Below are 21,353 nucleotides of genomic sequence, written 5' to 3' on the forward strand. Positions count from 1 at the left end.
CTGCGCCACCTGGCGGCCCCACCCGGCCCTGCCCAGAACGGCCGAGGGAGCTTGCAGGGAGCCCGCAGAGGTGGCACCGCTTGGTCGCCCCTGCCCCACGGAAGTTTCCAGATCCGTGGGTCAGCGAAACATATCGCCTTCCGGATGGGAAGCTGCACTCCTCTCCCCCTCACTATGATTCTGTAGAGGGTCTTGGATAACAGAAGTTGAAGAAAGAGGGACAGTGAGTGAAAGGGGCTTTTGGCCAGGCAGCTTTGAGTTTGTAGCCAAAGGACCAGAACTGGGCAACAGCATGAACAACGGCCTGGGCTCGGCGTAGGGGCTAGACAAATTGTGCACTTCACAACGCCATTCACATCGACACTGATGGGACTGTGCCTTGCACCACCATACCCAGTAGCGGCAGGAAACTTGCGATGCTGGGCTTCCCGTGCTTATAATCCCAGGAACGGAGGGTTCTTGGCCCTGTATGCACGCCCTGCCTCTCCCCATCCGGGTGTCCCCTGAGGGTCCACCACTGTACTTTGCACTAGATTCAGAAGGAGGAGTTCACTACATTAAATTGAGTATTATAAGGGGGAGAGGACGGGACTGGAAGGAATCCACACTAGAAGTCAAGAGAGTCACCTTCCACTGCAAAGAAAGTTGTGGAAGTTCCAGTTCCCTTACTCCATTTCATCCCTTACTTCATTTCATCCCTTACTTTTCTAGGCTGGATTTCATAAAAAGCTCAGCCTGAAACTGACCTCCACTGAAATACCTATGGCTGGAGAGGATTTCACCTAAACCAGTTTAGAGTTTTGACGGTCTCCTTCAGCAAACCTATGGGACTTTGGTCACTTTTAGGCTCAGAAAACACCTTCAAGTTAATTCGTTTCTCTCGGGGTTTTGTTTTTTTCATTTACAAGAAAACATTTGGCCACTGTTTTTTTAAATATGCCTTTACAGACTCAGAGGCCATTCATTCTATGGATTGTTAAAACACCCTTCGACCTGTCTATAATAAAGCATTTTATAAATCCTTGTCTACCCCCATTTCACCAGAAAAGGCAGAACGATTTGAGGATTTCTCACAAGGCAACCAGTTAAGAGACTGTACAGCAAGAAAGCCAGGTTTCCTAGTCTATGGTGCAAATAATTCCTGTCTTCTTAGAACTCTTAGGCTGCACTTTGACTTTTAATACTTTCTCTTCTGCCTGTTTTCTCATGCTATAGCCCTCTGAGTCTCTCTGGGCTCCATACCTCCCAGATTGCGTTTGGTACCCTCTCTTCCCTTTTACTACCCTATACTTGACCCTGATCCCTCCTGGTTCTGGTAAAAGCATCAGCCTTCAAGAATCCCCTTATGAAACAAAGTGGCTTCTCTTACTGGTGACACTAGGAAACATTACCAGAATTAGAAAACAGGGCAGGATTAGGAGTCTTGAATGGTCAGTGTCACCAACCAAGAAAGAAAATGGAATTTTCCTTGGATCTGTAGCCACCTCCCCTCCACCCCTAGCAGGAAGAGCTCTGTCTGTAGATAGAGCCTCTAGTTGTAGTTGCCTCTTCTCCAAGGTCTAGGGAGAAGTACTGTGGAAAGCCTGAGAGAAGGAGACTTCTACAATAAATGACTTTATTTTTTTTTTAAATCTTACCCCTACTCGGCCTTTGGTGGAGGTCTTAATGGTGACAAAGGCAGCAGCTGGGGCAGAAAGCTGAATAATCCCAGCAGTGGCTATGTAGCCCAGGTGTAGAGAGTTGTTAGTGCTTCCAGGAAGGGAGAGGAGCCCACCTGGGGTGCAAGGCATGGGCCACAAGGGGCTGGCTTCTAGCCTGTCTCTGCAGTCGTGGCCAGGCACATTGCTGTTCTGATTCTGAACCTCCACACCTATAGAAGAGGGGTTTGGAAAATGACCGTAAAGAGTCTGTCCGGCTCTAGGGACCTGAGGACAGTTCTGAGGGCCTGCAAAAGAAATATGGACTGAGATTCAGCCTTTACATTATCAGCTATGCTTTTGAAGGATTTTACTTTCATTTTAAATTGAATTGACCTTTTCAGCCTCTCTGTGATGGTCTAGTACTAATCCTCATGTTGTGAAATGTGCAGAGTTCCAAGCACAGTAAATATTTATTAAATGAATAAAGCCAGAGAGGTGCTGGGTACAAATCTCAGGTTTATTATATATGAGTTTTATAACCTTGGCTATGTCATTTACCCTTTTTTAGATCCAGTTTCAGCATCATGAGATGGGGATAACATCCTTCTGGGCTGTAAGCCTGAAGACAGGGTCGGTCCCCAGCACAGTACCTGCCATAGCATAGGTACTCAATTCATGTCGCCGTTATTATTTTGTTTTTAGAGACTGATCCAATTCTGTGGCTCTCGCAGGGCCTGTTTGAAAATCAATTATGGTCAGAAACCTGAGTCCTGTACCACCGACTTGATCTTTCAGGAATTACTGAATTCAGGAATTCAGGGTTAGCAGATGCCCAATAACCAGTTGTTGATTCAATTTCGCTGGACCTGCACCAGGTCAGAATAGAACTGAGAGGCCACTGCAGACCAGTGCCCTGGAGCTAGTTTGAAACAACCTGAAGGGCCAGGGTGCCCCTGCACAGGTCTGGCTGTGTACTGAGTGGCCCCATAGTTCAGTTACACACCATCTCTTAGCAGGCTGATTTCCCAAAACCCACATGTGCCTAGCATTTTGTTTTGATCTGAGCACTTCCTCAGCCCCTTTGGTTGAGATTATATCATGTCAAAGCAGCTTTCCCAGACACTCTGCCTCAAACTGCCTCTTTCTCCTCTGAGAACATCATGCTTCTTACTCTTGACACTCATAGAACACTTATTTAACATTTATATGGCTTCTCATTATCTCAGTCTGATTCCTCAGCTGTATTTTTGTATTAAGGAACTTCTAGACTACTGTTATGTAACAACAGCAACTAGTATGTAATGAGTATATAAAGGACCCTCACCTAGACGATCTCACTGTGGTCTTCTCTGGCCAATCACAATGCCTTACTCATAGAATAAGCACTTAGAGATTAATTGATGCCATTATGCATTTATCATAATATGTAGTGAGTAAAGTTGCACTTCTGAGATACGTTTTTTTCCTTTTTCTCTTTGCTGCTTTGGTAGTAAACTACAAAATAACCAAAGCCACAGTAGAGAGAGGAGAATTAACTAAATGCTTAGAAGAGTTACCAGCAACACTCATCACTATTAAACCAAAAAAGATTACAGATATGGATCTGTGTGTGTATGTGTATTTTTTAATGGAGAGGACAGTAAACTTCCCAAATCATTTTGCAAAATGACTTGTACTGATGAGGTCATGAGCAAAGATAGAGCTGTGTGTGAGTAGATGAAAGTCCATTGGACTCTTACGCCATTTCTAGATCCAAACTTGCCCTTTTACATTGAGTTCTGGAACAACGCTCTCACAGCTCTGCTTTCTGTTTTAATCATTAAGGACCCAAGTAAGGATTTGAAAAAATGATGTTTAGTAACAAAAATGACTCATAATGGTTACCTGTATTATCAACCATGAAAAACAAGATCTTAGAACTAAAAGATTTGTAAGAAAAGCAGGACTCACTTAAAATCTAAACACCACCATCATCACCCCTCACTTCCTGTACTTGCGTTCTCAGTCTTTGACTTCTCCCTTAAGGTCCTTAATGATGATTCTGAGGCTGCCTGACCTTGTGTGGTATCTCAGGTATTGCTCAAGATTAATGAAGTTAGCCAGAGATGATCTCGCACTCCCGACCTCAGGTGATCCACCTGCCTCGGCCTCCCACGGTGCTGGGATTACAGACGTGAGCCAGCATGCCTGGCCAAAGTTAGCCAAAGATGAGACCAATGTAAACAATTTTTAAGATTCAAGTCAGTGGCTTAGTAGCTGAAAAAATATATATATTGCTGGGAGCTAAGGACTGTCAAGATAGTCTTGCCTCTGCCCATTCCCCTTCAGGAACTGGGAGACAGGAGGACAGAGCAATCCTAATGCCAGCATGAAGAGCCCTAGTTGCAACCCTGAAATCTCACCTTTGCTGGGGAGATGTCTCTTTAACAGCCAACCAGTCGTTTGGTGCATTTGCCAAGTGGGAGGGGTATGGCTTCTATCAGCCCAACTCCTGAGATTAATTGTCTTATCTCCATTCCCTTCCTCTCCAATCTGCCTTCAGAGTGTGGAGCTGCCAGTTTGTCCCCTCACTGCCTTCTCTCTTTCCCCAGGAAACCTACCCATGGCTGCAGAACTGCCCCTAAAGCAAGACTAGAGGCGAAGCCAGCCAACAGCCCCTTCCCCTCCCATCCCAGCTTGGCCCAGATCACCCAGTTCCGAATGATGGTGTCTCTGGGACATTTAGCCAAAGGAGCCAGCCTGGACGATCTCATTGACAGCTGCATTCAATCTTTTGGTAAGTTGGCTACCTGCCCACAGGCATAAAAATCACTATATTACTTTGTTCTTCCTTTAAAAGTGCTTTACAGAACAGCAATCTAGATTGTATTTTGGCTTTAAAAATAGCTTTTGAGCTTTTGAAATGTTGGAGACAGTCTGCAGAGCCTATGGCACATGACTGTGTGGGTGTAATAGGTCGTGATGAGAAGTGCAATTTTAAAGTGCGAAAAGTTACTGAGGAGAGTTTGCATTTCCATTTTTCTCAGGATGGAGGTTTTTCTTGTGATGAAAAATATCATAAAAGGATATTGTGCATCTGGTACTTTGAGACTTTTCCGTGCTTGCCTTCTTGGGGCACATAAAGACTGTTACATGAGCAAACTTTGTTATCAAACAGAAATTGGAATCATTTGGAGGAATAAAGTCTTAATAATTCCCCTTGCAATCTGGAGGGCAGATGTGATGGAATAGGAAAGGACTGGGTAAAGCCAGGAGGTTTGTGACAAGAAGACATTGGTTAATAAATGTTGCAATGCAGGGTCAAGGGACTGGGAAATAAATGTGGACACACATTTCAGACGCTGCACTCTGTCAGCACCTTTGCTCACTGTGAGAGAGACACGTTTGTGCAGCCGTCAAGCAAGTATCTGAAAAGATTTTTTTTTTTAATGTTATAAGCATGATTTATTTTTGGATTTTTATTTGTGAAGCAGTGATTAAAAAGTACTAAATATTTCCTCCCAAAACATGACTAAAATGGATGGATTTCAATGAAATCATTGAATTCAAAGATTTCCAGCTTCGTATTCCCCCTGTGGGCCCCTTTTTATATCCCTCCATCTCTCACCGTGAAGCAGAGGAGCCTGCGTGGCACAGCTCAGACATACCAACCCCCCGCCAGCCTGCCCCAACCCTGGGAGCCTCCTGGGAAGCTGAGGGAGGCTTAATCAGATCCTAGGCAGCTCGAGATCCATGAGATCTCAGAATGACGGACTAGTGGCTGTGTGTGTTAAGTGCTTGCTCAGACCTTATGTATAGAATCGGGGGAAACACTGGACAGGTTAAGGATATTCATTTAGTACAGTTTAGTACAGCATTGAACAGTTTCAGCTATTTCAACATTGGTTTAAAGTAATGCTTCTCAAACGTTAGAGTGTCAGAATCACACATGGAGGCTGTTTTTTGTTTTTTTGGTTTTTTGGTTTTTTTTTAACACACATTGCTGGGCCCCACCCCCAGAGTTTCTACGCCAGCAGTAGGTCTGGGGTGGGGCACAAGAATTTGCATTTCTAACAAGTTCCCAGGAGATGCTGATGCATCTGGCCCAAGAACCGTACTTTGCGAATCACCGCTTTAAAGTTCTGTTTGTTGTAGACTTTAACTTGGAAAAGAGGAAGGTTTTTTAGTATGACTAGTTTAGCATTACATTTTCATTAGATTTCTCTTTGTTTTATACTTCAATCTTATTTCACACTTTAATCTTTCAGTTAAGATGAATTTTTGTGAGCAGAATGAATGGCTTTCTATTTCAAAATAATCTCCTTAGAAAGTGTGCTGCAAGGAGATACACGAGAGGACATTGGAGACCGGGGCGGCACGGTTGATGTGGGGCCGTTGTTCATCACGTACTCCACTCGCGCTTCCTTCCCAACCCGAAGAAACTGCAAAGTTCCTTACGCCATTTCAGCAGTCAGATTTACTCGGCTTTAGCAGGCTGCTGTGACTATTTCCTGAATGAGGATTTTTCTTCTTTCTGTTTCACTATCGAAAAAAGAGGGACCAGAAATGTGTTTATCATGCCATCTTCCATCCTCATGCCTGTGGTGCAACTGCTGGCTTAGTTCAAGACTGTTTTTCTAATCTTCAGATAATTCATCAACCTGAAAAATACATGACTGATTCTGAAGTCCTTACCCCCAAAATAACCAAGCCCAATTCAGTCCCCTGAACAGACCCTCCAAAGGCAGCGGCAATATATTGTGTTCTGGAATATGTTGAACTGAAAAAAGTGGCTTAAAATCCCAAAGCCAAAAAAGTCCCATTGAGTCTAGTAGTCTTTTGTCCGTTATCAAGTAGCATTGATTAAGCCCTTAGTTGCATCTGACACTGTGCTAGGCAGTACTCAAGAAGAACTACAGCGACCAAACTACCCCTTCCACCAGAGCTTACAACACCTGAGAAACATACTGTTCAGGAAACATGTATATACACACACACACACACACACACACACAAAGGACAGGGTACATATATATACACACACATGTATACAAAGGACAGGGTGATAAACCCCGAAGGCATGCAGGAAGAGTAAGTTTTTGTACCACGTAGAGTTTGAGTAAGTGCATTTCATGGGTGAGGACGTAGGTCAAGGAGAACGGCCACCATTTGTTGAAGTCCCTCACGGGCCATGGGAATGCTGCGGGAAGTTAGTAAGGTAAGATCTCAAGGTTTTGTGTATTATGTACTGCAGAGTTTCTCATCACAGTACATGAAAGAGGCAGAAAAGACGCTCTGTGTCTGGAAGGAACAGAAGCCAGCACCTTTTGTCTGTCATTCTCCTTGCTCTTTGGTTATCAGTTGATCCATCTATGGGGCTGGGGCATGGAAACTGCGCTGCAGAGGAAATGGAGCCAGGAATCAGCAGCAGACTTTATGACAGAAAAGCCCATAGCAAAATATGTGCCTGTGCTTCCGTAGGTCTCTTTAAGAGGTGATCTGACAATAGTATGGAGTGAGGCTAATGCTTCTTCTGAAGCTTATCTTACTGGTTATTGTCTCAGGTTTGTATAGAAAAGTGTTGCTTTAGGTTAAAGCAATCTAGCTAGCTTTTTAAAATGAGTTTAGATGTCTTCTCATTTTAAACCCATGAAAAACTGTACAGAAATGTGTGGGGGGTGGGAATTATTATCATCATTATTTTTATTGTTGCTACTCTTTTGCCTCAGACCCTAATTTCAGGTACTCCACCCAGCAGCTTGAATGAAAGAGGGAAAGAAACTATTTTAAAGAGAAAGACTGAATAATTGTTAATCTAGTTTCTACTGCCTCTCAACCTCACCTTCTTGCTTTCAGGACGTTTGAATTGGCTACAGCTGTGCTGTCCAATGCACTAGCCACATGTGGCTATTTTCATATACATTTCAATTAATTAAAGTTAAATGTAAGATTTAGTTTCTAAGCCAACCATAGGTGAAGTGTGCAGTAGCCACAAATGGCACCTACTATTGAACAGAGGAGAGAGCATTTCCATTGTTGCAGAAAGTCAGTTGGATAATGCTGGAGAGGGTAGATGGTTGTCTCAAAGAAAAAAGAATAGATTTTCTGCAAACTGTGGGATTTGCATTTTGCTAGCATTTCTAGATAAGAGTCTGAATATTGCTTAAAGTATCATGGGCATCCAGAAGTCTCACTGATGGCTATCTCTTTAGCATTATTAACCATTAATTACCACCCACACTGTTCTCAGAAGAAGGACTTATATTGCTTTTAAGGGCAGTGGCCAGTACGTGTAAATCAAGAGCACTTTCGAAGGCCTCTAGCAAGCCTCTCAGTGTCACATACAAGGTTAGAGATCTGTGACTAGAAACTTAGGCCTTGAGTCATAGTTCATTGCTTTAACCATGAAACAACCCACTCCCGCCTTCTATTCTAATCAGAGGTCATGCTTTACATTCTCAGCATATTATTGCTAGTTAATCCCCTCTTCAGCTGAGCATAATGAGGCGAATCATCACAACCTGGTCACACTTATGTCAAATATATGTGAATCACACTGTCTGTTTCAGAGGTAGAAAAGACCTATGAGATCATCTGGGCTTTTACTTTTTTTCCCTTTATAAGAGGGCTGCCAGCATTTGGGGCCAAATGGAGGGCTTCAAATGTCGAATTCACAAAGCTCTTCCTTGTCTCCCTCTCAATGCAAGACAACTTCTGACAGCATCAGAAAGAAAACTGCACACCTGCCTCAGAAAGGGCCACACACACACACACACACAACTCCACCCCAGCAAGCAGACCTACTCCCAGTGAGATGTGGGAAGAAACTCCATGTTTCATCTTACCTGTTAGTGTGAAGGGAAATGCTTCCTAATATCTTCTATTTATGGACTGTCTTATTTTTCCTTAGAGTTCCATTTGTATTGATTTTCTTTTATACTGAGAACAGCTCTGAAATAGGTCAGATATTACTCTCTCCATTGAACAAACAGGAAAATAAACCTTTGAGAATTAAAAGAATTTGCCTTGCACCCCCAGTCTCAAGAGAGGATGTGCTGCTTCTGTTCTCCTTCCCCTACCCCTAGCAGCCACTTGCAACCTGGGTTGGAGCAAGCCTGGATCTCTCTCCTACTACAGGCCTTCCTACACTCAGGGGAGACCTGCATGCCACATAGGACAGGCCTGCACGCAGTGCCCACCCTTCTACAGTCCTGCTGTCTCCCCAGTTAGAAATGAAACTCCATTCAATGTAAGAAACATTGATTGGACCCCATCTCTATACCAGGTGTCTGCCTGATATTCTCTAGTGAGCAAAGTGAATCAGTGAATTCCTGTGTGAATTGTACTAATGCTATCCAAAGACCTTCCAAACTAGAACTACCCCAAAACTAATATAGGTGTGTTTTCTCCACCATGGAGCAGTTGGATATTAAAAACATTTCACAGGCCTCAGCTTATTGAAAGTAAAACATTCCATCTGTTTTTAAAATTGGAGCCACAAAAGGCAAACACACACTCAGGGCCATAGCCCTCTCCGTGACAAAGGAAAGATTAGGTATTTCTTACCACTCTGCAACTTGGTCTGTGCACCAAAGCAAAGTGCCCAGAGGGCAACAGGGGCATAAGACCAGAAGCCAAGGGCCATGACATCATTGGGCATGTAGACCTAACAACAGGCAACACCAAGGAACAAAGTCAGTTGTAGTGTCAGGAAGGGGCAGAAGCCTTAGCCCCTGTTGATGACAGGCCCTGTGTGAAGAACACAGCTCTCCCAGAGGCCTCCTCAGTGGAACCCCCCAGTCGCTGGTAGTCGTGGCTACAGGATTTCACGTGTAAAGGATGGTCCTCGGAGGCACTTGCATCCTGAGGCTTCTAGTCATCAGAGCAGCTCCCAGGCTGCTCTTAGCCCTCTAGAATGAATTCGCATTATTATAAGACTGGACACTATTTATTGCAAGGAGGCCTTTGCTGCATCTTTGATGAGCAGGCATCACCAGTGCGCCACGCTGGTCTGCCCTCTCATGAGCATGAGTTTCAGGGACTGCCAGGCCTGAGAAAGGAGGAGATGGGAAATCCCCTTCACTCATAGCTGTGCTCTCCTGCTTGTCAGTGTTTATTGCAGGCCACGCTGTAGAGAACAGCGGCAATGCTTATGCGTGAGTTAGACAGTATCTCAGGAGTTCTGAGCAGTTCATTCAGTAAAGCCATCCAGAGAGGTGACTTTTACTGCCGAGAGAGCTGGAGACAGACAGACAGTGGACAAAACACTGATCGTGGACTCTGTAGGGTCCTGAGCCTTTACCTAACTTGACCCAATTAATCCTCCCAACAACCCTATGAGGTGGTTGTTATTTTGCTCCTTTAACTAATAGAGAATTGAAGCTCGGGGAAGTTAAATGACCTGTGGAAAGTGGTTCAGCTCATTAGTGAGAGAGCTGCTGAGATGTGAACTCTGGTCAGTCTTCCCCCGAGGTTCACGTTCTTTCTGCTATTCCAGAGATTCTCCAACTTTGGCGTGAGGAATACTCATCAGGGAGTGTGTTGAACATTCAGATTCCTCACAGTCATCCCCAGAGATTGCCATTCAGCCAGCAGTCCCTGGTTTTGATGGAGGTGACCCGTGAACGGATGTCGAGAAATACTGTCGTATAGCACACTTGCTTCCTGAACATCCCAGATCATTTTCTCAGGTGTCGTAGGAAAACCTGAAGGGCACAAATCTCCAGGGAGGCAACAGAGCATATAGGTTTTTCAGCTATGTGAACTAGAAAAGCACATGGTGACGCCAGCCTCTTGGAGATCCCTAAAGCATTCCAGCCAGATCTAATGAGATCCCTGCCTAAGAGCAGGTCTGAAACCCTGGGAGCCCTTCTATCAAATTTTCCTGCATTCCTGTCTCTTCTCAACTGCAGTGAGCCCCCTACAACACATCCAGCCTGTCTTTTGGCTATGTAAATAGAATGTGGATGTCTGTTACAACTACAGTTTGATTCTTGCATTCAGAGGCCATGTTCCTAGTGTAGATTTCCACCTTTATTCAACACTCCAGTTTCCTATGGTGCTGGGAGGGTCTACTCTGTAACGCATGCCAGTCCCCATGGGTCAGAGAGCTACAGTAGTGGGGAGGAACTGGGGAGTGCTTCCCCTGAGTACTTACCCAAGAGTGCTACTTTGGCAACAGATTATCGAAGGCAGTATGTTGACCTGAAGTTCATGAAGTCTGTGATGAAAACACATTGGGAAACTGTGTGAAAGCAGAAACAGTCTTTTCAGTAATTGACAGAAACAGCTGTGTTGGACCCTGAGACCCCTGGAGAAGGTCATCTACCGTTCAGGCCCCAGCCACAGCCCACCTGCTGATGTTAGAACTTGTCCACTCCTGCCCAGAACAATTACAGCTGCTGGATCTGTGTCTGGTTCTGGACTTACAGTGAGCTTTGGCTACAACCTAGCTGGGGTTGCCCTAGAGTGGCTGGCAGAAAAAGAACAGAGAAAGAGTGAGAATGTAAACAGGGCCAGCTTCCTGGGCACGCCACCGCTGAAGGCCCACAGGTTCCCATGCTTGGTTTAATGCTGTCACAAGTCTTGAAATTTTTAGTAATTTTTGAATAAGGGGCCATAATTTTTAATTGCACTGGGTCCCACCAATGATGTAGTCAGAGGTCTGTGTAAGAGCCACAAGACCAGAGGGCAAAAATAATTTGCCATGTGTTGAAGACACATAGAATGATGTGGATTTGTGTCTTAATTTCTTTCTTCATAGAAAGATGCAATTGTGAAAAAAAAAAATTATTTCCATATCTCGTAGCAGTGATGTGCTGGGCTGGCTCATACCAGCTCACAAGAGTCAATTGTTAAATTTTCAGGAATTTTGCAAGCTAGTTGTTAAACACAACCGTGATTGAAAATTAAGTTATGTACACTAACAATTAGATTATATTAAAAACAAAGATAAGAAATACTCAAAACTCACCACTTCCTAATTCATGACTACGTTTTACTGTTATCTTTGCTTTTGAGGTTATATCTGTCGTGTCTACCTGGTACAAATGCTATATAATGGTATGCTAGCATGCATCTTTTCCCAGCTCCGTGTTCAGTGAAGTCATGTTAGTAGCTTGTTAGTAGTCTGTTGTGAGTATTTACACCGTGGAAATCAACAAACACTACTAATCAGGGCTTCCTTTTCAATCCCTCCCCTGGAGAGCCCATCGTTAAACATTTACAAGCACAGCACTGTCTCCCAGATACAGAGGGTGCTTACATAACCAAATGTTGAGGTGGGAAGGGACCCTAAAAGCTGGGATTTCTATTTTTTATCTCTTAATTAAGAGAAAGTAATAATTCTGCCATTATTTTGCTGCTTTCATCTATGTATCGTATAAAACAACCTCTCCGTGTGTTCTTCAAAGGAAAGGAATAATGGACCTTAGAGACAAGGAAATCATATATCAGTGCGGTTGAAAAGTTTTCTTAAATAAGTGACAGTGGAACATGAAAACAACATGAGAGATTCTCATTCTGAAGTCAAAGTTAGTTTGTGTTTTTATTGTTTTAATTCACCTCTAAAATATCTCTCAGATTAACCAGCCTTGTTTCTGACCAACCCTCAATTTTGTGAACTTTTGTTCTTCATGTATTATATGCTGTCTCTATTTTGATTTCTGATTCCATCTGCTAAATCATCTGCCTTCATTACCCACTGCATGGTAACAGGCACTATTGGTGTATATAACCAAGCTTTTGTTGAGTAGTTTTCATAAGTTTGTTTGCCTACTGCATTTCCAGTTTTATGAACGGTCTGTTCATATCCTTTGCCTACTTATCACTTGCTGCTTAATGCTTTTATTATTAGAGGTGTGCAAAAGCTTTTTATATAAAAAGCTGTTAACTCTTTGAATATCATTTACTATAGGCGTTTTTTCCTATTCTCATTTTCATTTTTATGTTGGTTTTGATATTGTCACGTATAGAAACTTTGTATTTTTATGTATTTAAATTTGCCCGTTTCTATTTATCTTTTTAAAATTCTAAACCTTAAAAAAAATCCCTCTTCCAAAGATTTGATTAATAGTCTGTTGTCATTTTAATCACAGTTTTGCTTAATCCAGTGTCTAATTCCATATCATACGTTGTTGTGGATGATCAATACAAGCTTGTCAATAAGTTACTGCTGGCAAAAAAGAAGCCTTCAGTTTTGTTTCTCAGATTGTCATTTCCTTAAAACCACAGTGCTTGGACTGGTGACTTTGTAACTCACAGCCTCCGTTTCCCCTCGCTGTGATACCGCTGAAATGATTTCCCAGACTTAAAGCGTCTGGAAGAAGGTGTAATGGGGGCCTCCATCATGATATTAAACTTGAAGAAAGTTCTTCAGGAATTTGCATATTTTAAGAATGTGCTTTTGGATCTATTTGAAGAGTCAGTATTCTTAGGATGGAGTCTTAGAAACCCCACCAAATTTTTAACTCAGTCTTTAAAAATTATTAATATAGACTGTTTCTTGTTCTTACATAGACTTTGTGGTAAGATAATACATAAGATCAACCACTAGCATAGACTTTTAAAATATTAGTAATAGCTAACTTTTGAGCATTTGCTATGAATACCACAGTGTTTATGTTAATATTTTACATATGTAGTCTCATTTAGTTCCCACTATTTTATAAATTCTTGTATTTACAAAGATCTAACTCTCTCTCAGCATTTATACTTACTTTATAAATGTTAATAAGTTTTAAAATTATTCGTATTCACCATAGAGAACGCAGAAAATACAGACTGACAAAAAGAAGAAAACTACAGTTACCCATTTTACCATCAAGAGCATGATAAGCACTGTCAACATTCTTGGGTGTGCCTTTCTTGATTCTCTTCTATGGATACTTACATGTATTATAATCACATTGACTTTTGGATAATAAACCCACTATAACTCTTTGCTTGCCATAATTTATATCTTCAACAATTTTGATCTTGAAATCAATATTATTATTTATAAAGAGGTATGCTAGCACACAAGGTTGCTCTTCCATTTTAAAATTGATTTTTTAAAAATAATTCTGCTTAGTCCCTTCAAATATAGAACATAAAAGTGAAGGTTGCTTGGCAACTGAAATGATGGTAATGAGGAATTAAAGACATTACAAGAAAAGAAGAGTACTCAGTTCTTTTTAATGCTACATGCTAATTGCAGTAACTATGCCTGATTACAATTGTAATAAACGAAGGAAACACAAAACTTCCATTAAAAATTCGTGATGTGAACTTTTTTTAATTTTGTAGTATAGTGAAAGTGAAATGGGGTTTGTTGAAGAGAAACTTTACTTTGAGAAACAAGAAAAGACCTTTTGTCTGTATTAACTTTTTTCTTTTTTCTTTTTTTTTTTTTTTTTTGTGACAGAGTCTCACCCAGGTTGGAGTAAGGTGGTGTGATCTTGGCTCACTGCAACCTCTGCCTCCTGGGTTCAAGCAATTCTTGTGCCTCAGCCTCCTGAGTAGCTGGGTGTGCACCACCAGAGCCAGCTACTTTTTGTATTTTTAGTAGAGATGGGGTTTCACCACGTTGCCCAGGCTGGTCTTGAACTCCTGAGCTCAAGAGATCCACCTGCCTCGCCCTCTCAAAGTGCTGGGATTACAGGCATGAGCCACTGTGCCCAGCCTATTAACTTTCTAAGGGAATATTACGAAGTTAGCCTCTGGGTGAGATACATAGCAGAAATGCAGAGATGCCACAGTTTGGTACATGTGTGATTCTTCAGCAGCACAGAAGAGATGGTGGGCAGTGGTGTGAAGGAAGCCATGTTGTCTAATTTTTTTTTCCCCCCAAAGAGTGGTCAAGGGCCCTGGAGAGATTGCTAAGGTTCTTACTAGAGCCTTCAAGCAGAAGATGCTGCCTAGGATGGAGATGTACTTAGAAGGACACCAGTGATTCATTGAAATGGGCAAAGGGAATAGAGACTAGAGGGGGAAGAGGGAAGCAGAGGAGAAGAGGGAAGCAGGGATTGCCGGTTTTGTAACAAAAGAAAGAATGCAGTCACCAGAGAAGTAAGGCAGTTGGGGATGAAGCCATCCAAGAACTTATCAAAGGTATATCCTTGCCAGAAAGTGAGGATTTCTAGTTGGAGGAGCAAATGGAGCTATGTCTGTCTCCTCTTCACTGATCTATCTGAAGCATGGTATAGGACTTGGTTTTGTAATCTTGTGAACAGCTTCATTTTAAGGGGGAACCCACAATATTCAGGAAGCCAAGAAGTGTCTCTGTTAATCATCTGTGAGTCTGTCTTGCTGGCATATAGTTATACACTGTGGAGCATCCTTAAATCTGATGAGCAATGAATCATTGGTTAATTTTGGATTCACTTATTAAATGCCAAATGCATAGGGGCTTTTTCACACTCCCTGCCCTTCCTCTTTCCCAGTTCACGAGCACCACAATTGGATTCCGTATTTACTTCATCCAAACCTACCTTGGTAGGTTCACCATTTACCTCCAGTCCTGGGGAGTTCAGGCCAGACTGTGAGTTACTGCTATTTCTGAGGAGCTGCCTCCCAGATGAGAGCCATAGGACCGTCGCCTCTGGCCACTGGACTCAGTCTTCATTTATTGCCAAGGATGAGCACTTGGTCTCAGGAATGGATGCTGGGCTCCACATGACTGGCCTTGCTTGAATCGCTAAAGGAAAAGCTCCCTACATTTATTATGTCTGTGATCCCCCACCCTCTCTGTCCCCAGTGCCTAAGAGTCTCATTACCTTGTCAGCAACTACCAGCGTCTACCTGAGATGGACTAAGCTTCATTGAACTGAGAAAGTGCACCCTCAAAATTGCAAGGAAAAATGATGGAGGAGGACCCTCTGGATTAAAAGAGACTTAAAAGATGAGTGTGTACACATACACACTCGCAGGAGTATAGATGGATCCAGATCTGCTGTATGCTGATGGTTGTTGCAGCTGGCTGAGTGCATGGAGGTCCCTTACGTTGTTTTGCTCATTATGGTATATATGCTTATAATTTTCCATAATCTTTTTTTGAGACAGGGTCTTGCTGTGTCACCCAGGCTGGAGTTCAGTGGTGCCATCTTGGCTTATTTCAGTCTCTGCCTCCCCAGCTCAGGTGATCCTTTCACCTCAGCCTTCTGAGTAACTGGGACTATAAGCATGTGCCACCATGTCTGGCTAATTTGTGTGTGTGTGTGTGTGTGTGTGTGTATGTGTGTGTGTGTATTTTTTTGTAGAGACAGGGTCTCACTATGTTGCTCAGGCTGGCCCCAAACTCCTGGGCTCAAGTGACCTGCTTGCCTCAGCCTTCCAAAGTATTGGGATTACAGGCATGAGCCACCGCACCCGACCTCTAATAATATATTAAAATTAAAAGTGTCCTCAAACCTAGGAAAAATAGATGATTTAGGATTACAAAAAATTCAAACGGATTTTAGGAAATTTCTCTAAATTTTCTTAGGTGGCAAAATAGAGTGACTGTGTCTGTTTCAAAGATGGGAGAGGAAAATAAAGAATGAAAATGGTTACTTTGGTTACACATCATGAAAATAATTCACCTATGTCATGTACTTGACACCTTATGACACTGCCCATTCCCCAATCAGCGCTGAGATGCTCAATTCCTGGGTATCCAAAAAGACAAAAAAAAAAAAAAACCCAAAAACAAAACTCTGGCAACTTGTAATTGTTAATGCTACTGTCAGAGGCAGGAGTTGGAGTTGAGTAAGTAAGAAAATGTGATACTCTCCTCCCCACCCCATCCCACACACACGCACAGTTTTGAGCAGGGAAATGCCGTGACTGTGGCACAGCTAATTTCAGCAAGCGGTGAAAAGATTATGGAGGCCACGTCGCGTGGCAGTCTTCGAAATCCAAAGCTGAGTCTGCCATTTACCACATGTGGGTCTTGTTTGCTCATCTTCATTATGGAGAATAATGGTAAAAAATTGTAAAGGCGGTTTTACTTTGGGTGTAAATTTAACAAGGTCGTCTTAGTTTGAGTTTTCCCAGGAGCAGATCCTGAGACAAGGATTTTTAAGTACAAATAGTTTACTTTGGAAGGTGGTCCTAGGAAAAACTGGTAGGGGAGTAGAAAAGGCAGCTCTTGGAGGGTGCATTAACAAGTCACAACTCTGGGAGTCAGAGGAGAAGGCTCTTTTCAGACCAGACTTATCCGAGGGAAAGGAGCTGGAGTACTGATGTACCAAGTTCCATCGGTCATTGGTTGAGGGCTACTTTTAGAGGGTGTTAAGTTTCCAGCACATTTGGCCTGCCCTGCACACAGGTAGGAGTGTGAAGGGCTTCCAGAAACCTCTCAGGCTGGTGGAAGTTGAGCTGGCATGCATTCCAATGGTAAGGTCTGAGAGTATGCATGTGGGAACTTACAGGCTCTGTTACGAAGTCAAAAAGTAAATGTTAGATGGGCAAATGTAGGCTACATGAAAATCCAGATAAACAGATTCAAAGCTAGTTTATAGTCATACTCAAAGTGTGTACATATAGATATGAGTATTGAAGGACGTCCTTCTGTAGGTGAACCATTTATGAGTGGCTCTGGACATTTTCTTCAGATTTAAACACAAGCTGTGTTTTTGGTTAGACACACTGGGAAATAGTATAATTAAGTAAGTCAGAATTCAGGAATGTGAATAACAGCACAAAGAACGTAGGCAAACAAGACTTCAATAAAAATAAACGTAAAGTCTTGCACTTAAGTTTAAAAATAATGCTTCCTATATGTTCTGGATGGGGGGAAAACTGTATTAATTGTAGTTCTTATGACAAATATCAAGAGATTTTAGTAGATTGTAAATTCAGCATGAGTCAGTAGTGTCATGTGTCTTCCCCAAAATATTAACTTTCCAAAAGTTAAAATAATTAGAGATTGCATCAATAGAAACAGCCTTTCCATTTTAAGGGAGTAATACCTCCATTCTATTCTGAGGTCCAGTCCTAATGCTGACACAGAGTAACTTTATTCCCTTAACAAGTGTCTTAATGTTTCTGAGACTGTTTCTGTCAACCTGAAAGTTAGTAGATACTTCCCCTGGATTGTTTTGAAGTAGGTATCTTACTAGAAAGTTAGAATTTATGGCCCCACATGGTGGCTCACGCCTGTAATCCCAGCACTTTGGGAGGCCGAGGTGGGCGGATCACGAGGTCAAGAGATCAAGACCATCCTGGCCAACATGGTGAAACCCCGTCTCTACTAAAAATACAAAACTTAGCTGGGCGTGATGGTGCATGCCTGTAGTCCCAGCTGCAACAGAATACTTGGGAGGCTGAGGCAAGGGTATCGCTTGAACCCAGGAGGTGGAGGTTGCAGTGAACCAAGATTGTGCCACTGCACTCCAGCCTGGTGGCAGAGCACAACTCCGTCTCCAAAAAAAAAAAAAAGAATGTATGTAAAATGTTATTAAAATTCCATTGCGCAGTAGATACTCAAAAACAGTAGCAATCACTATTAGTATAGACCTGTTAAGTGTTAGCATATGGCTTTTTCAGGTTAATAATGCAGCTTGCCAGAGGATCCAAAATCACATCATGGAGATACAAGATGGTTGGAATAGCTGTGTCAAAAATTACCAGAATGGTGTCATAATAGACACTAACAGCTATGAGCCTAGAAGATCGCGTTATAATTTAAAATTTTACATGAATTTGAGCTATATTAATGCAGTGTTCAATAAGGAAGACCTGAAAAGTCTCTCGTTTTTCAAAATATTAATCAGGACAATGACAGATATCCAACCAGAACTATTTTTGGGAATTTATTAGAAATAATATGGAGTATTTCATATATCTAAAACACAGGAAAAGTACAGGATGCCTGCAGGCCTTAGGAGTGCTTGAAATTAGGGACTGTAATACTTTTAGGAGACTACTGCATATGTCCTGTGTATGTATGTGTCTCTTCTCTGACTTGCTTCTCTCCGCTTGTCAGCTCATCATTTTCTTTCACTGAAGATTTGTTTTCTACATGGCACTAACAGCTGTAAATCATGCATCTCTTACCATTAGAGATTTAATATTTTTTTTCCCTCAAGTTCAGTGAAAAAAAAAAAAAAAACTGCCAGGGAAGAACTTTGATTGGTTTAGATTTGGCCAGGTGGCTACTGCTTGAATGAATTAACTGTGGCCACAGGGTTGGAGTCATTTAATAATCCAGCATTTCTGTCTAAAACCACATGACGGAATTTGGGGAAGGAGCGTTTCCTAAAGGAAGGCTATTGTGCTGGGCGTACAAAGCAGTATCTGTCATGACCAAGATCTGACCAAACACTAGGGTGCAGCATGCTATTAGATTCGAGTTTAGTTTCTCTAAGATGGGAATGGAAAGGCTAAAGAGAGTGCAGAGGAGATAAATAGTTAAGAAATTATACAGAAATAACATCTGTGAGGATATAAGATGGCAGAACCTGAAAAGAAGACAAATAAGTGGGTTTTCCCCTTTGTTTTCTTAATAAAGTAAACATATGTATGTCTCAATAGTAATAACCACAGAAGAGCTAGTATGAGTTATTTACCTTCAGTGGGACATATAAAGGGTAAACAAATTTAAATCTACCAAAGAACTGGGACTTCCCATAAAAAAAATTAAACATCAAAACGAGAACTTTCATTTCTGACCATAGTGGAATACTGATTATTAGAATTATTTTCCTGCTCTAACCAAAATATGTGAAGCAACTATTTTTGGGTCTTGGAAAACAAGACAGACATGTGATTGTGGATAAAATAAAAAGATGTGGGATGAACTCAGAACTCCTGTTGGCTTTCTGCCTGAGAGCACTTTACAAATCATGGTACAGGAAATTGGAGCCCAGTGAGCAGCATTTTGCCTTGCAGAGTATCCTAGTTCGTTTTCTGCTGCTGCAACAGAATACCACACTGAGTAATTTATAAAGAGATTTATTTGACTCACGATTCTGGAGGCTGGGAAGTGCAAAATGAAGGGACCACATCTTGTTATGTCATAATGTGGCAGAAGGCATCACATGGAGAGAGAGCTTGCGAGACAGAAAAAGGGGGCCAAACTCCCAAGGTAACTAACCTTCTCCCAAGATATGGAGTTAATCCATTCATGAGGGTGAACCCTCATGACCCAGTCACCTCTTAAAGGACTCACCTCCTAATACTGTTACAATGACAATATTAAATTTCAACGAATTTTGGAGGGACATTCAAACCACAGCACAGAGAGAACAGTTTGTGTTCAGAGATTCTCGGATGGCTGGCATTTGTGGAGTAGCATACAAGAGAGAAGGTATTTCCAAAGACTAAACTACGCATGGATAGAATGAGACTCTTTGACCACTAATAGTTACTGGGGGTCTTTGAGTTAAAGGACGTCTCATGGGAAATAATGCAGTTCCAACCAGCCAAAGTGGAGTGATAAAACACTTTGGGCATTCAGGTGGGACGTGAAAAAGACTGCAATGTAGGAGTTGGGCTACTTTGGCCCTCGAATATGAGCTAATCTTGACTCACCCTAATGAAGCCTAAATCTGAGCTTCAACAGGATTAATTTAAGGTCCCATGAATTAAATACCACTATAAAGGAACATATTAATAATTCAAATTATCAATATTGCACTCACAATGCCCAGCATGTAACAAAAATTGTAAGACAGAAAAAGAAGCAGGAAAATGTGACTCATAACCAGAAGGAAAAAGATCAATAGAAATGAACTCAGAGATGACACAAATGTTGGAATTAGTAGATAGAGAATTTAAAGCAGCTATTATAAATAAATATGTTGGAGGATTTAAAGTAAGATGAATAGATGTAAGTAAAGTAAGATGACCTTGGCAGAGAAATTGCATCAATAAAAGGAACCAAATGGAATTCTAGAACTGAAAAATAAAATATACCAAAAAGAAAAATTAACTGGATGGGCTTAATACTACAATGGATGTGGGAAAAAAATAAAAGAAAGAAAGATCAGTAAGGTCAAAGACAGGTCAATATCTCAGAGAGAAAAGGCTGAAAAAAAAAAAAAAAGACTAGAGTTTCAGATGATGTAATCAGAGTTTATATGGAAATGAAAGGACCTGGAATAACCAAAATCTTGAAAAAGAATGAAGTGGAAAATTTACGCTACCTGTTTTCAAGACTTAATATAAAGCTATAGTAATCAAGTCCATGTGATACACATATAAGGACAGACAAACATATCAGTGGTACAGAATAGCACGTTCTGGAAGCAATCTACATATGTGGTTAGTTGATCCTCAACAAAGACACCAGAGCAGGTTAATGAAGAAAGGAGTGTCCTTCCAACAAATAGTGATGGAACAAATGACAGTCATGAAAAAAATGAACTGTGTCCTGTGTCTCACACCATACACAAAAAATGAAATGAATCAGATTACCTAACTACAGATAATGTTAACCTGAATGTAAAGTTAAAACAATAAGGCTTCTAGAAGGAAATTTAGGACAATATTTTTGCAAACTTAGGGTATTTTTTTAGACAGGACACAAGGGACTAACCATAAATAATATATTTAACAAATTGAACTTTATAAAAATGAAAAACTTCTCATCAGATATACCATTAAAGAAATATGGTATTTTTTGGAATTAGTAGATAGAGAATTTAAAGCAGCTATTATAAATAAATATGTTGGGCCGGGCGCGGTGGCACAAGCCTGTAATCCCAGCACTTTGGGAGGCCGAGACGGGCGGATCATGAGGTCAGGAGATCGAGACCATCCTGGCTAACATGG

The 21,353-nt window shown here is 41.7% G+C and overlaps 1 protein-coding gene across 1 annotated transcript in view; it reads left to right on the forward strand.

Annotated features, from left to right (window-relative positions):
* The window catches only part of RASGRP1 (RAS guanyl releasing protein 1 (calcium and DAG-regulated)), a 78,149-nt gene that overhangs the window by 1,409 nt on the left and 55,387 nt on the right, over positions 1-21,353 (forward strand). Inside the window, exon 2 of the mRNA XM_011932651.1 lies at positions 4,232-4,416. Coding sequence (XP_011788041.1) covers positions 4,232-4,416 — 185 coding nt within the window. The remainder of the gene's footprint in view (positions 1-4,231; positions 4,417-21,353) is intronic.

Source organism: Colobus angolensis, unplaced genomic scaffold, assembly GCF_000951035.1.
Source record: "Colobus angolensis palliatus isolate OR3802 unplaced genomic scaffold, Cang.pa_1.0 Scaffold97, whole genome shotgun sequence".
NCBI classification, from domain to species: domain Eukaryota; kingdom Metazoa; phylum Chordata; class Mammalia; order Primates; family Cercopithecidae; genus Colobus; species Colobus angolensis.